Source organism: Mesitornis unicolor, unplaced genomic scaffold (genome assembly GCF_000695765.1).
Source record: "Mesitornis unicolor isolate BGI_N332 unplaced genomic scaffold, ASM69576v1 scaffold35796, whole genome shotgun sequence".
Classification (NCBI taxonomy): domain Eukaryota; kingdom Metazoa; phylum Chordata; class Aves; order Mesitornithiformes; family Mesitornithidae; genus Mesitornis; species Mesitornis unicolor.
In genome coordinates, this window is record NW_010192545.1 from 44624 (window position 1) to 60544 (window position 15921).

A 15921-nucleotide genomic window follows, 5' to 3' on the forward strand; every position below is an offset into this window, starting at 1 on the left:
GAGGCTATAAAGTAGCAGGAGTGTGAACTATAGTATCAATATTTCTTAAGTCAAGCTAAATAACTTGCCTGGCATACAGACACAGTGTAACGCTATCACTGTGAATTTATCTCTGCCTTTACAGCTGGTCTTTAAGGCCTTCCCATTATTGCTTCTGCTGCTCAGCCTTGGGAGTCACCAAACCCAGAAATGGAGTAGGAATTATGTGTTCTGTGCAGATTTGGTCAATTAATGACCAGCAGTAAATGAAACCTTTTTTTACTGAAGGCTATCAGAAAAGGAGAAAATGATCCTTTGGTTGTCATCAGTCATATCAACAACCTACTCATTTTCTGTTAATTTTGCAAATTCTTCTAAGTGCCAACAAAGATGCAAAGTGAATGAAACATACCTTTGGTTTACCATTAGGATGGGAAATCCTTCTGACCAGCTGAACCCCTTCACAGTGTATGTGTATGGACTAGCTAAATTAACAAATAATGCTGCAAACCCATTTCCAATGTGAAATTAGTAAAATTCTATGGATAAGGACATCTGCAGAGCAAGGAAGGTACACTTAAGGTACTTATACAAAACATCTGCTTTTAATCTAATGTTTACAAAAAATGATTACCAGAACTAATCTTCAGTTGTTTTCCAGTGATAATCACAATTTAAACCCTTCAAATTCAGAATAAAAAGTAAAGTATTTTCTAGTGCTGTACACACATTTTCAAGCTTGACTTTAAGAATAGAAGTAAGAAACTCTGAAAGTGTTTGAAATTATTTTGGCATTGATTTGATAGCACTTGAAATAAAACAGCTCTGGTAAGCATATACCTACAGAATAGAAATTTTCTCTTTGATTATATGATTTCTAAAGACCAAATAAATATATACCATCTCTGATGCTCGTATATATGTGTGTGTGTGTATGGCATATACAACAGTCTCATAAGATTAAAAATAATTTACAATTTACTACTGTATTCTGGGAGAGGAGGGACTAACTCAGGGGGATTTTATTTATTGAATTTTTACACACGTGAAAAATATTCCAAGTTTCTCCTTCCAAGGCAATCCACTCTGCTGCCCTCAAGTTTGGAGCTGGCACTACCATCTGCAAATGAGAGGTGTGACTCTCCTATAGGCATTTAGATCAAGGGTTGCTGGAGTGTTTTACAGTCTTTACCTGTTCTGTCTCTCTAGTCAGCACTAAACCGTGATTGCAGCAGAGCACCACAGGAATCACTGATTGCAGCATGAATCTAAAGTTCTAACCCGTCATTAGAGTAATTACATCTTTTTCTTTATCTTTCACTTCTCAGCAGAAAAGGGTTTTGTTGACTGAAGGCCAGATTCTTTATGCGACCCAGTCTTGTAATTCAGATTAGCACTAGACTGGAATACTGAGGACATATGGAGGGGGAATCAGGTTACACAAGTACCAGTGAATGGCAATGTCTCTTAAGAGTCCTCCTCACAGAACATATATCCCTGCACATTTTAATGCCTGCAGTGCCTCAAGAGGTATATGAAGTTGAAAAAGAAAATAGAATTTATTTTAATCACTAGCTAAACCAGAAAAACAGCAAGGTGCACTGAAGCTCTAAGGAAATCTTCCAATGCGTATGCCCTTAATATCTTTATAAAACAATTTATCTCATGCACACACATTAAATACTTTCTACTATTTTTCCTTACAACTCAGTTCTCGAGATTTTTTAAAATAGTTCAATTTTTCTTCTAATTTTGGCCTTCTTTTTCATCTAACATTTTAAGAGATGGAAAGAAGAACAACATGAAGGAAATACTGCTGTCACTGGACATATATGGAATACAAATGTCTGTAAAAGACATAACACACAATGCATTTCTAACCTGTATTTTAATCATATTTTAAAAATAATATGATCACATTTAGAATGTATGCATTTATGAGTGGACACTACTGTCTTCTGGGAGAATAAGCAAAAACAAATCTGTAAGCACAAAAGCTAGCCCATGCAATAGACTTGACTAAACACTACAGAAAGTTGGCTTGCCATTGGCCAACATGACTAGCACAAGGTACCAGAGACATTTAATATAAATGCCAAATATTATAACATTAATTTGTAAAATGGCAACAGCTACTTGAAAAATTTTCACAATGGGAAATTCAAGGTCTGATTCCAGTTAATCAATTAATCAAAAATACTTTCTGCACCCAGACAAAATGAAGCCCATGTCTTGCATTGGCATATCTAGCAGAAGTTTAAGTGAATAGCCAGAGTTTTTTTCATCGCTTGTTTCTCCTTTAACAAATAAAACCGCTGCCACTTTACAATTTCATGTTTTCAAATTGCCTCAGAAGTCTACTTTAGAAGCTGGAGAGCATTTGATTATTTGCCACATCTCAAAAATTGAAGACCATGACATATTGACAACAGAAGATTCATCAACACAAATTCTTTCTCTAGCAGGAGTCAGAAGCCATTGCTAGAAAGCTAATTTTGCTTACTCAAATTATCCTTATGGCAAGCAAGCCAGCACCCTTACAGCTATGTGCACTCACTACAGCTTGCAGTTAATAAAAATGGCTGAGCAGTGGCAAGAATAAAGGCTTTAGCTCTGCAAAATGTATTGATTATCTATCTGGAAACGCAGTGGTAGCACTCATCTTTCCCAAACCTTAGGCACCAGTAGCCACCTTCTTTTTATTTTCACATCATTACCACATACTTCGACCAAGGAAGTAGGGCAGCAGAAAGGTCCCAAGAATAGTAGTGATTGCCCCTAATTGCCCAAAGTTCAAAAAGCATAAATATCCACATATGCTGCAAGAACACCAAACAAAAAAGTGTAAAAGTCATAAAAGATACTGAAAAACTGCCAGTTCTGTGGAAGTAAGAACTTGTCCCAGTCATTGCATGAAATTTTTCGATTCCAAACTCCTCTCAGCCCAGCTGACAGTGTTAGAAACTGCAGCTCTCTATAGCCTTTTCTACACATATGTTAAAGAAAATGCTGTATGATGAAATGTGCTATAAAAATGTGAAATATCACAATAGTATACTCCACTTAATTAGAACAGATGTTAGGAGGCTTTATAAGAAACTTTCCCATGAGAACAATCAAGATGAATTACAACAAACTAACCAATATTGTTAATTGGACAATATTAACATAGGTTTGGCAAAGAAGCTTATATAATTTTATCTAGGACTTTCCAATATAAAATTTAACCCTAGCCTTAGGGTTATCATGTTTAGAAAAAAGAAAGTATCTTTCAGGATACTCCATGGGCCTTAGTCAAGACTGGCTGTCTTACCATTGCTTTGCTTATGAGCAACTAACTTTTGGAGATGGCCAGTCAAGTCTCCAAGGGCAGAAGTTTTGAAGATTAAAAAAGCTTTGTTTTTCACTGGTATTATCTTCAGTACATCTTAGTAAAATTTTCCCTTAGGTATTTTGCATGCTTTTTGGAATAAGCAGACAAAATCAATGTAGAAAATCATACCAAACCGTAATTCAAAAACTGCTGATGTAATTTAAAAGTAAGCTATAGGAAGAAATCCAAATTGGGTACATTTCCAGCACCGATATCAGCAAGATTTCAGGGGTGAAAAGTTCTGTTGAACTATAGTTTCATGTATGGGCACAGATGCAAGAAAATACATAGTAGTAAACACTCATCCTTTAAGTTTCTCAAATGGCAATTTTAATATTTCTGTTATTTCATGTTTATAAGTTTTAAATGTCATTCATTTTTTACCCTCAACCTTGCAGCAGTGTTCTAAATTACCACTAAAGAAATGAGATAATAATGTTTAATATTAAATGTAAGGCACTGTATTCCCTTTTTTTTTTTTTCCAGTTTGAGACTGATTATTTTAGGGTGAGAAATCTAGAATTTGGAGCCAAAACGTTAGAGCATTGTCGATTTCATACTACCAAATGCTTATCTATCTAACTAATCTATCTAATGCTTATCTAACTTTGCTATTTATCTATCTATGCTATTTAACTATGCTATCTATCTATCTAATGCTTATCTAACTTTGCTATTTAAAATAGGCCACTTAGCTCTGATAGAAAAATTCATCTACCACACCCATCTTTGAAAGATCCAAAATGTAAAGTTAGATTATTTTATTTATAGACATTCTGTTATTATCCATACTTTGTTATTAAAGAAAATCCTGAATTGTTAACATTGTAAAATAGAAACAATTACAAGAGGATTCAACTACAGCTAATTGTATCACTACCTATATCTTGCAAAACCTAATCCTGTGAAAGGTTACTAACGGGAATATTCCTATTTCAATATAATTACACCTATTCATATGATTAGGCACTCCCTGCAGAATTGGAGCTGAAGTCTTGATCCTGCACATTCTTGAAGACAATGATGCTCTGTGTGAATGCGGCAGGCTACCTGTAGGCTGCCAAAAAACTGCAGGACTGGAATCTAAATCTGGATAATTAATCCATCATCCTTTGTACTTGAGATTCTGAGTTTAGTCAGTTGCTACATATTGAAAAAAACCCCACAGGTCAATATTTATGTTGTGTTAATGTAGTAAGAATGACTTGTAAATGAAGAAACGGCTGAAACAAATGAGACAAAAAAAAGTTGTGTGCACTATGAGAGAAATAAACGTAGAAAAAATGTTCCATGTTAAGTTTGAGCCAGTATTTGTTATTGGAATATATTTCAAGTAGGAAAGAAAACTTTCAAGAACAATCTATGTGCAGATGCACACAATTATAATTTTAAGACTCAAAAGGCAATGTAGATAATTAATTTTTGTCACCATGCAAAAAAAACACAACAAACTTCAAATCTCATTTCTCACTCAATATCCCTAGGACAAAATATTTGACAGTACTCTTAAAACCTGATGCAGAATGAAGCTGAATGCATTCAGTTGATTTCAGGCTTAAATGTAATTGTTGAAAAAGTCTCCCTTCATAGACAGCCTTTCCCAATATCTGGTTTTTTCCATTTTTTTTTCCTATTTTTGGCATTTTAAAATTACATGTTCCTTTCAAATATCTTATGAAAAAAGACAGCAGAAAGAGACTTACTCTGCTAAGGATGAAGGGAAAATGATGTGCAAGCACGTCAGGTATAAATTATAAGGACATTTCAACATATCTAGCATCTAATACATTGCTATTCCATCATTGCTGAGAAAGCAGTTAAAGGCACGCTGTATTTTAAGGATATATGTCAAGAAAGAAAAAATGTTTCAGAAAACAAAAGTACTTTATACACGAAGTACAGAAAAGAAAATGTTCTCTTTTTTCCCCCCAATGGTAATAGTGTAATTGACTTAAAATGTCTTAAAAAAAATACTTATGGAGATAGACTAGGGAGCTGCATGTGGCCCGAGAGAAATATTCCTTAATGTTCTGCTCATATTTAAGTATGAGAAATGCAGATTAGAATATGTGACAGTAGGTGAGTAAGGATGAAAGTACATCATACCTTTCTATGTAAGAAACTGAATCTTAAAATGGTCAAGAAATCTCTAAGAAAATATGTAGAAAGAGTGCATAAAGAATATAAATGTGCTCACTCGCTCTCTTTTTTTTTTTTCAATATGAACAGGTACGGAGCATCAGAGCAGAAAGTGCTGACATTATAGCCTGACTCGGCTCCTTTAGCGGATGAATACTCTGATTCTCAGTGAAGTGAGGCAAACTACAAAACACAAGGTGCTGGTTAAGTACAAACAATTCCCTAACAACTATATCGCCTCCCTCCCAATATATTATTTACATTTTCTATGAAACATTTAGTGAATTGCATTGCAGAATACAGAAGCCAGAAAAGGATCTATCCCTTTGAGTTGCATCTCTCCCTTTGAAGTACCACTCCTAAGTCTATTGTATAAAAAAAAAGTGCATTTCAATAGTATTTTATGAGTCACAAGTTGCTAATTTCACTCATGAGCCAACACTTTAAAACTAAGGTAGTTTACAGAACTCAGAGACTGAGTAATAATTCAAACGCTGTTGGATGCTCACAACTTGTAGCTATTATCTTCCACTCTTTCTCACTTCTATTTTCAGTAGGATGGATTTTTATTCTTTAGTGTTAACACTTTTCTCAGTAGACAGCTCCCTAAGGCATGCTAGAAACCTAATCATACAGATCTCACACAGATAAAATTCCAACTATGTATTTTGAGTACTCATTCCTTGTCATCCATAGTGAAAATCCTAATTGACTATTAAAGCTGTAAGTAAATTATGAACCAACCCAAACAATTTCTCACTACAAGCTTGGTGTAAACAGTTACAATTCTGTTCATCGCAACCAACAGGTGCACTACCCATCAAGTGAACACACATTTGGTCATAATACATACTTTCAAAGTAACATACTGTAACAAACCCTCTAAACTAAGTGAAACACATTACAGTTGATACTCACGAACATGGAGCACCCAGAGCAACAACAGAATTCAAAACCAACTTCTGGATACTCAGAGCCTTTGAAAAACAGGCTCCTGAGCCCAGGGATGCCACCTTACTCTCATTAAGGTAGAAGAACACTATGTAAGTAGTGACACTACATAAAACCAGATGCATCTCAGCCATGTTAATATAGGAATGGAAAATGACTCAGCTGCGATATTTTGTTTGCCATTATTCTGTGCTTTGCAAGTTCTATTTCCACCATATTTTCCCCTGAGAGCACATCTTAAAAGGAATGTATCTAACATTTGAGTTTATGTCTGCTTCCTTACTCTTGAAGTTTCTTGACCGAGGATGGTATACAGAGACCATACATTAATACTAGCTTTGCTAATTGTGTCTGTTTACCCTTGCTGGTTGTAACTATTGCAATCACACAGGTTTTCCAGAGATGTGCACAATACAGGTGAACAAACAATGCTGTATGTACCTTAGAACTTTTTAAAAAACTCCTGCTAATCCTGTGTTGAAGCAACATGCAAGAACATTTTCTCACATTCAGTACAACACAGCAAATAAAGAAGTGGGAAACAGAAAAATTCAGTGCAGGAGCATAAGAAAGATACAAGCAATTGATTCACTTCTTCCAGGAAAAAGACTTGTGCGTAGCTTTCCAGCCATACAGATAGAGAAGGAGGGTAAACATAGCTTTGGGGGACAACATATAGCCCATTCCTGATGAAAGAAAGGGTCAGATGCAAAGGGCTAGAATGAGCTCTGCTAACATGGCCTGAGAGCCATACAAGACAACTGTTGAGGATTGCTTCATCAGCCTTACTGCCAGCCTGTCTTACAGCAGGCTGCTAGGGAAGATAAGGACAACCGGAACAGGAAGGGTGACAGGCAACAAAACAAGCTTCCCTGGAAGTACTGTGATGAGACGGTGCGGATGGATACATATCAAACCATCCAGTCGAGCAGAGCAAAGTGACTTTTGAAAAAAAAGACGCTTCTCTGCATTTAGACTTCCCGAGAACTGACAAGATGCTACGTCTAGTTCTTTTAACCTGTCTGCTTTATAGCTACACGCAACATGATGACCAAGATTAGAAAGGTAGACTACATAAAACTGAAAAGCTACTGACACCAAGAAAAGAACCAAACTCTGCAAGAAAAAATGAATAATGATAAGGAATAAAAATGTAATTTATTATGGATAAATGCATTAAACTCTAAGCAAAAAAAAATCCTTTTATATCCTTTTATATTTTCTTATTTTTGAAACTTTTTTTAATTTAGAAAGTTGATAGCATGGTCCCAATTATTTATCTATAAATGTCTGTAGAGAAAACATATATGCACGAAGTAATACTTTAAATTGTTAGAGACCTGCATGAGAAACAATATTCTGTTCCAGGAGAATTAGATAATTTTCTTTGTGGTAGAAATAAATAAATAATAATGTTTTAAAGCACTATAAAATTATTTTTATACTTCGAACTTCACAACATTTTTGTATAAATTACTAAATTTTTACATCATTTTCAGTCATATCATTTATCTAAATATTATTGATCCTATGTCAATTACTTTCTGAACTTCAAATAAAATCTAATTGGGGGAGACAAGAAAGTCAGCACTTTTTCAAACAGCTGTTTTGATGAGTCAGCATTTTCTAACAGAAAAAGGCTTCAGAGTTACATGTCAATTGCAATTTGCAGTACAAATGAACTTTTACTACTTAGTGTTGTTAGGTCAATAGCATCAATACAGCTTTGAAACTGAGAAACTAAATTCTAATATCTCATTCATCAGTGTAAGTAATCAAAACCCAGCTTCAAGAGCAATCTTTTGTAATCCCCTTAAGACAAAACCTCATATAGGTCTTCCCTGACTGAAGAATTTGGCCTCCATTTCTAATGATGATGTGTGCAAAGGAAAATCACAGACCGCTCTCAGATCATAGGTGAAATTTATAGCACTGGTATTCTGGAAAATTTATTTTCCTTCTGTAAATTGATTAAGTTTCATTTGGAGTCATGGAGAAACAGTAACAAGCCAATGGCTGCATGAAGCCAATTTCACAATCATTTTTCAAAAAGATACTCTGTCCATACTGTTAAGAATACATTGCAGTCCCTCATAATTAAGGGAGAAGACAAAGGCAAAACTACCTTTTATCATCAAACTATTTTTCAGCATCATTTACAACGTTGTCAGTAACTGCTTTCTAACTGAACATTTCTGAGCGTTGTTGATTTTTTTTAAAGATGATTTAAGCAGCTTTTATAAGCTATTAACAAAATATGCAACCATAATCCTACGAATTCCGTAACTGTGCAGTTACTTAAATTAATTTAGCAGCTTTTTAACTGTTTTCAATGCATGACTTCTCTGGCTATCTTGAGTTATCAGATGCATGAGAAAGATTTGTCAGAAAGAAAGAGGAACTTCTCTCATCAAAATATAAAATAAATCTAACAAGCGCATGACAGACAGCCCTCTGTAGCCATGAAGGAATTTTTTTACTGCCTCATTTCCTCTTCACACATTTTGACTTTTTGGTTCACTCCCTAACTTGCCTGCAAAGATTTTTGCCATTTCCCTTCTGTTTTTATTTTTTCCCTTTCCTTCTTCTTTACTTTGCTCATCTGGTGGCTGTGATATCCCACAACCTCTTCTAGCACATAGATGGAAGATCAGTAACTATAAACACAAATGTCTGACAGTATGGAAGATGTTCATATGCAGGAGTTTTTAATTTTTAAACCACTTAATGTTTTCTTTAAGATACATTTAACTTGATTAGCTCTATGCATATTTCAACACATATTATTCTTCAAACATTCTCAATAGTTATTATTGTAGTGCCAGACAGCCTTCTAATATGCCTAAGTTCAAATTAAATTACTGAAAATGAAATTGCTAAATGTTGTGCGCACTGCAAGCTGCCCAACAGATACTATGAGCACCATGAAGTACCTGGCAGGCATTATAGACCTGGTGGAAGACTCAGCAAATATAATCACTGTGCAGCTCTCTGCAAATATTAAAAGCAGTGTCAAGCTATTGGCAGTCATTACAAACCTTGTCAAAGGTTCTGTGAACATTATAAATAGTGAGAACTAGATGGATAAATGATAAGTGATAAATGATGATAAATTCTGTATCAGAGGTGTGGTAATGACTCCTATTAGGAATTAAAGTATGAAATTCTGAGAAACTGCTTTCATTTCCTTTCTAAAAATCACAGGCTCATATTCATTGGCAACCTGGAAGTACCAATTAACAGTCCTTAAATCGATTCTTCTGATCATTCTAGCATTTTCAGAAAAAGGACTTTTCCTGCTGGGAAATGGATCTCTACAAAGATGTCCATGCTGGGTCTCCATAAAATGGCAGCTTAATATTTTAGAAGTACTGCAGATTTTCAAATGTTCAGCAATACAGGCTACTGGAAACTTCTTGGCCTTCCACTCAGAAGAGCTCATTCCTATTGGCCTCCAGACAGGTATTTGTGTTTCCTTAACAATTCAGCCAATGGAACATTTGTGGCTGGTGTTCACAGCCTTTCACATTTCTCCCAACTTGTAAACAACTGTATTTGCTGCTGTTGTTAAAAACAAATTTTTTGTTACTACTCCAGTCAACCCTGATCTCCATACTGGTATAAATGTGTTAGCAACACACATCATTTCTCTTGTGGTTATTAGGATAAAAGTGTGACTCTCCTTTTGTTTCCGTAAGACATTAGCAAAGTCACCAACCCAGCAATTTTCTGTAATTCGAGAATGTCAAAGATTAAAAGATTCTGTGATTAATGAAGTATGTGTGAAATTATACTTCTGATTATGGAACCCACCAGCATAATCTTAAGGCAATGATTTTTCTCTCTGCAGTATGTGATACTTTTAAAATCTCTGGGTTTGTCTGCTTTTTGCTAGACAGTGTTCAGTGCGAGATAAATTTTCTTTACTCATCCATATTTTTTTGTTTCCTTCCTCACACCATATCCATCAGGTTTGCTATAGTGGAAAATCATTTCCAAAAAGCAATTCACTTATAGATCTTCAAATACAGAATTCACCTAACTGAAGCTCACTCTAAAAATTCTATTCATACTCAAGATGCAGTGCTAAAATCTATAGTTACAGCTTAATAAAAAATGAAAAATACAATAATGAAACCTGACATTTATGCCACACTGTCAGACATACATCTTGAAAGGAACGTGCTATAAATCCCTGTAGGAATCCTTGTGTCATGCAGTATACAATGTAGAGCTACCATCATAGGTAATGTTTTAAATCATGATTATATGTTACATAATATATAGTCAGGATAGTGGTGTTCTTGCAATATACATATATTTATATATTATTTTGTATGAAATAAGCTGTATTTTTTTCCATTGTCTTTCAACCTTATTTGTATTTTTTGTGTTTTATACCTGAATTTATTGTGCTTATATAAGCAAGTCAGATTTATTACTCTTTTTTCTTTTTTGACATAATTTCTGGTTTTTAACATTTTCTCTGGATTCCACCTCAATTTGTAGTGTTAAAGGAGAGTATAGCTCACCACATATCAGCTGGTTTTCCTTCAGGTTACGAAATGACAGTCCTTGTAAAGCACTGGGGTAAGCACAAACTGTTTCCTCTGCTATTCGAACTGAAGCATTTCTGGCCCATTGCAAGACCCATTTCAGATTGCAGTCACAAATAAGTGAATCAGTGTTGAAATGTCTAGAAAGGTAAAGAAAGATCACCATTGGTACACATGCAGTATTCATAAATGTACTTTCTTCTGTTAGGTTCAAATGATATAACTAAAGAGAACTAATTCTAGATAGAGGTATAACTATAGATGTATTACTATAAAGATATCCTGAGACAATGAATACACATTGTCCCACTGTTAAGGCATTCCAAGACATTATGCTATTTACAGAAAAACATCACTGACTAATGAATTAAATTTGAGTAGATGCTACCCTAGAAAGTCGTTCTATAACATACCTTTACTTACTAAAAGCTCATTTAAGTAGACAGTTAACCACAGAAGCACCCAGTACACATTTTAAATCTCAGAGAGGAACATTTAATATGAATAACTGGGAAATGTTAAGGTAATTGCAGCAAAAATATGTAATGAGTTTATTTTTGTATTTAGACTTATTATATGATGCAATGCACGAAAACATGGAAATGTATAAAAGCATAGAGGAAAAATCACAGGGATGCTAGTCAGGATGGCTAGGTGGGGCTAGTCAGGAATTGGGTCAAGCTGTCAGCACTATCCATTTCTCCAGGACAGGTAAATATGGTAGCTCATGAATACCAAGACAGACATTGATAACAAAATGCTGCATATTTTACATTTGGAATGCATTGCTAGAAACAATATTTTTAATTAATATTCAACTCTGCTATGTTTATTCTAATGTCGTTCTTGAATATTTCAGGTATCTGAACATAAGGAATCATACTTACAGCGCTTTCAGAGCAAGCAGCTCAGAAAAAAGTCCATTCATGAGACTTGAAAAAATATTCCCAGACAAATTCCTAGAAAAAAATAAATTTATAGTCAGTTATAACAAATACAAGAAAACAAAATTGTTACAGAGTATAACTTTTCCAATGGTAATTTAGAAATTCTGCTTTCTTGACAACCATAAAAACACATTTAAACTTGTATATTGCTTTTTCATAAATGACTACAATATTCAAATCAAATCATGCCCTTTTCCTTCTTTTATTTTCACAGCAGGTATACATATAATTCACTTGGTCTAATAAACAGGAATATCTGTACATATTTAATAGAACAGAATTTTAGAATAGAATAGTGTAGAATTTAAGTGAAAATATTCATACAATGATTAGTCAGTGAGACTTATGTTGTATATTTATAGTATATGTAGAATGACATCTCAAGGTAAAGAAAGAAGTGTCTTAATTAAGTAACACTCAAGAATTCAAGCAATTCCTTAACATAGTAACAAGTAACCACACAAATAGTTTTATTACAAAGCAATTTAAACAAACAGATTTTTCCCATCCTTAAATTCTTAAGAACATTTCCATTTCCATTTTAACTAACGTTTTGCTGCTTTTTGTATTGATGACTGAATGGATTAAGCCATATATTTGCAAACAGATGCAATTTAATTTTGCCTAGTTTAATAGTATTGCTCTGCTGGCGTCTTAGAAGTATAAAAGGAAAATGCTTAATGTCAAGTAATAGTGTCTTTTTCTATACCAGTAAACATGAAAGTCAGTGTAGTATCCAAGATTAACATATTAATTACCTATTTTTGAAATACTGATATATGTCTATCCAGTACCTGAAGCCTACCTATCTAAATTCAATGATGGCTACAAAATTTCAGCTTTCAGTGAAGTTTCTCTTCACTGGAGATTTGTTGTTACATACAGAAAACCATATACTGGTAAAGAAAACTGATTCATTAGTTTTTAATTTTAAAAAATATTTTTATAATTATTGATTTTACTGTCTTATGACTACAGAGTAAAGAATGTATACTAAAGCGAAGATAAAAATTCAGATCAGGAGCAATGTTCCACCAGTGACGAATCCATCAAGCTGCAAAATATGTCAACCAGCTTCATAAAGTAAGGAAGTACAAAAATCTCAAGAATCATGCTTTCTACAGAAACCTATACAGATACATATGTGTTAATGAATTCAAGAAAGAAAATAAAATATTGCTAATCTATAAATTACTTTAAGAAAGTTATGGAGCATTCTTGAAACAATAACTAATCTTATTTTTATACAAAATTTTTCACCACTGAAATAATTTTTTAAATTTTTTTTCTTTAAAAAGAAAATTAACTTTGAACACTTCAAATTTTCATGGTAGTTTAATACAAAATTCTACTAATACAGAAAAGTAAACTGGCTTAGCAATGTTATGTGAAATAATTTCTCATTATATTGAGTGACAATGAGATGTGTTGATATAGTTGAAGTCATCGTTAAGATTTTTTTTTCACCAACGCACCTGTAATACAGGTGGAGTGAAAAGCTCTTGGAAATAGAAAGGTTTTCAAGTACCTTTTTAAGTGTGGGAATGTCTAAAGGTAGAAATGAATGTTTGTTTGCTGCTACCTATTTCTATACCTTTAATAGTTTGGTTTAATCATCAGGAACTAAAAATACCGAGCATTTCACAAAGACTCAGTTACCTCTTAAAATAAAATGGATCTACTCTCATGTTTATTGGACATAAGCCCTGACAAGGCATCTGCTGAAGCAGATCAGTGAACTGGGATGTTAAACAAACTAAATCAGAAACTCATAACCCTGACATTTACACTGAAGCAAATCAGAAGTGATTCCACTAATATGAACACAGTTACAGTAGTGTAAACTTACTGACAGGACAATCATGCTGAACTGAAGGACAGGGAACATGATGTGCCCAGCCTTGCATGGGTGGCAGCCAGAAAGCAGAAATACAAGGGTTTTCTTTTTTTCTGCCTTACCCCTCTGCAGTATGACAACATTTCTGATCTGACGCAAATCCCAGATTTCCCTTAAATAGCTAGCGAGGCTTCATACAACCAAACCAACCATACAGCTAGTCTGAGTTTTGGTAATTCTGTTTGGACTAAGGGAAGGTTTTATGTCTGGTCAACATCTTAGGAAACATGGGAAAAATGTAAGCAATTTCCGTGGGTGATGTAGCAGGGGTCAGCAGATGTGTGGTAGGTCCATTCTGTACCTACTGAATCTATGCATTTTCCATAGGTCCTACTGAAACCACTGAGATATCTAGCCAGAACTGGCCTACACTGTGTTAGCCTAAAAATTCCTGACTTGTTCCACTTACAGATTTTTTTTCTTTTTATCATGACAGAGAAGTATGTAACCCTTTACTTCAGTGGTTTTGCCAAGTGCTGGAATAATTGAGTTCAAAAGTCACCACAAAGCCAGCAAGCCAATTTTTCATATTGTTTCATAGTCTTCTGGCAATGACCTGGTTTGAAGTTTTTGTGTTCCTGCTAATAATTAGCAAAATAAGAACATGTTCACACTGCTGTTTAAATCATAAAGAAAAACATTTCTATGCCGAAGAAACACATAATTACAATATCTAGATCTCCAACAGTGGCAATAGATTCTTCTCTAACAAAACTTTAATATATTTTCTGAAATTACCCCAATAGGATATGCATTTTTGAGCTACGTATCTGCAGCACCCTGCAAATGACTGGTTCTGTCAGTTGACATCACTAATATTATATATAAACATATCTCCAAATGCATAGTGTTGTGAAATTCTGCCATTTTAAATATCCTAAAGACCCACTCTAGCTTGATTTAAAAGGATATTTGTTCTAAAAACATCTATATCATCTAGTTTGCAAACATTTCAAACATAACAAATTAATGCACTCCAAAGCTGATAGCACTTACTATGCCATTAACTTACTCCATTAACAGAAACACGAGCTTTCTGTTGTAGCAGAAGTAAAACATTTTCTTTTTAAGTATAAGGTCCTACACTTTTTTTCATATATTAAATACTCTTTTGCTTTTACAGAAATTAATAAAGCACTTTTGCCAAAAGCTGTAATATAAATGACAAATGTCATAAATTAGTCAAAGGGAGTTACGTGTCTCAAAGGATCATTTTCAGGCAAAATACAGGTAGAAGCAGGAGTATATGAATGTGAAGAGTGTTTCACTCTTGTGAGCAGTACTAAAAAGCAAAAGCTGAATGCAAGAGTGACAGATTGATCTTCTGTGCAAAAAGCCTGGGATAGGATGGGTAAAAAAAATTACGACAGAGATACAGAGAGAGCAGGTTCTGATATGTATTTTCTCAATGTTGCCACAGTGGAGTCTGTTTGATTCACTATGGCAAGTGTAGATTCTTGCATCTGGGGAAGAACAACCCCATGTACCAGTATAGGTTGGGGATTGACTTGCCGGGGAGCAGAACAGCAGAAAGGGACCTGAGGGTCCTGGTGGACAGCAGGATGACCATGAGCCAGCAGTGTGCCCTCGCGGCCAAGAAGACTGCATCGGGAATATTGTGTTCAGTTCTGGGCCTCTCCGTTCAAGAAGGACAGGGAATTGCTTGAAAGAGTCCAGCGCAGAGCCACAAAGATGATGGAGGGAGTGGAGCATCTCCCTTATGAGGAGCGGCTGAGGGAGCTGGGTCTCTTTAGCTTGGAGGAGACTGAGGGGTGACCTCATTAATGTTTATAAATATGTAAAGGGCGAGTGTCAGGAGGAAGGAGCCAGGCTCTTCTCTGTGATGTCCAAAGATAGGACAAGGGGAAATGGGTGCAAGCTGGAGCACAGGAGGTTCAGCCCGAACATAAGGAAAAACTTTTTCCTTATGACCAGGCTGCCCAGAGAGGTTGTGGAGTCTCCTTCTCTGGAAACATTCAAAACCTGCCTGGACATGTTCCTGTGTGACCTGGTCTAGGTGATCCTGCTCTGGCAGAGAGGTTCAACTTGATGATCTTTTGAGGCCCCTTCCAACTCCTA

At 34.9% G+C, this 15921-nt stretch overlaps 1 protein-coding gene across 1 annotated transcript in view; it reads right to left on the reverse strand.

Annotated features, from left to right (window-relative positions):
• The window catches only part of GPR124 (G protein-coupled receptor 124), a gene marked incomplete at its 3' end in the record, with an annotated part of 51161 nt that extends 39211 nt beyond the window's left edge, over nucleotides 1–11950 (reverse strand). The window contains exons 1-2 of the mRNA XM_010187135.1: nucleotides 11886–11950; nucleotides 10975–11138 (exon numbers count right to left, since the gene is read on the reverse strand). Coding sequence (XP_010185437.1) covers nucleotides 10975–11138; nucleotides 11886–11926 — 205 coding nt within the window. The remainder of the gene's footprint in view (nucleotides 1–10974; nucleotides 11139–11885) is intronic.
• Between the last annotated feature and the right edge of the window lie 3971 nt (nucleotides 11951–15921).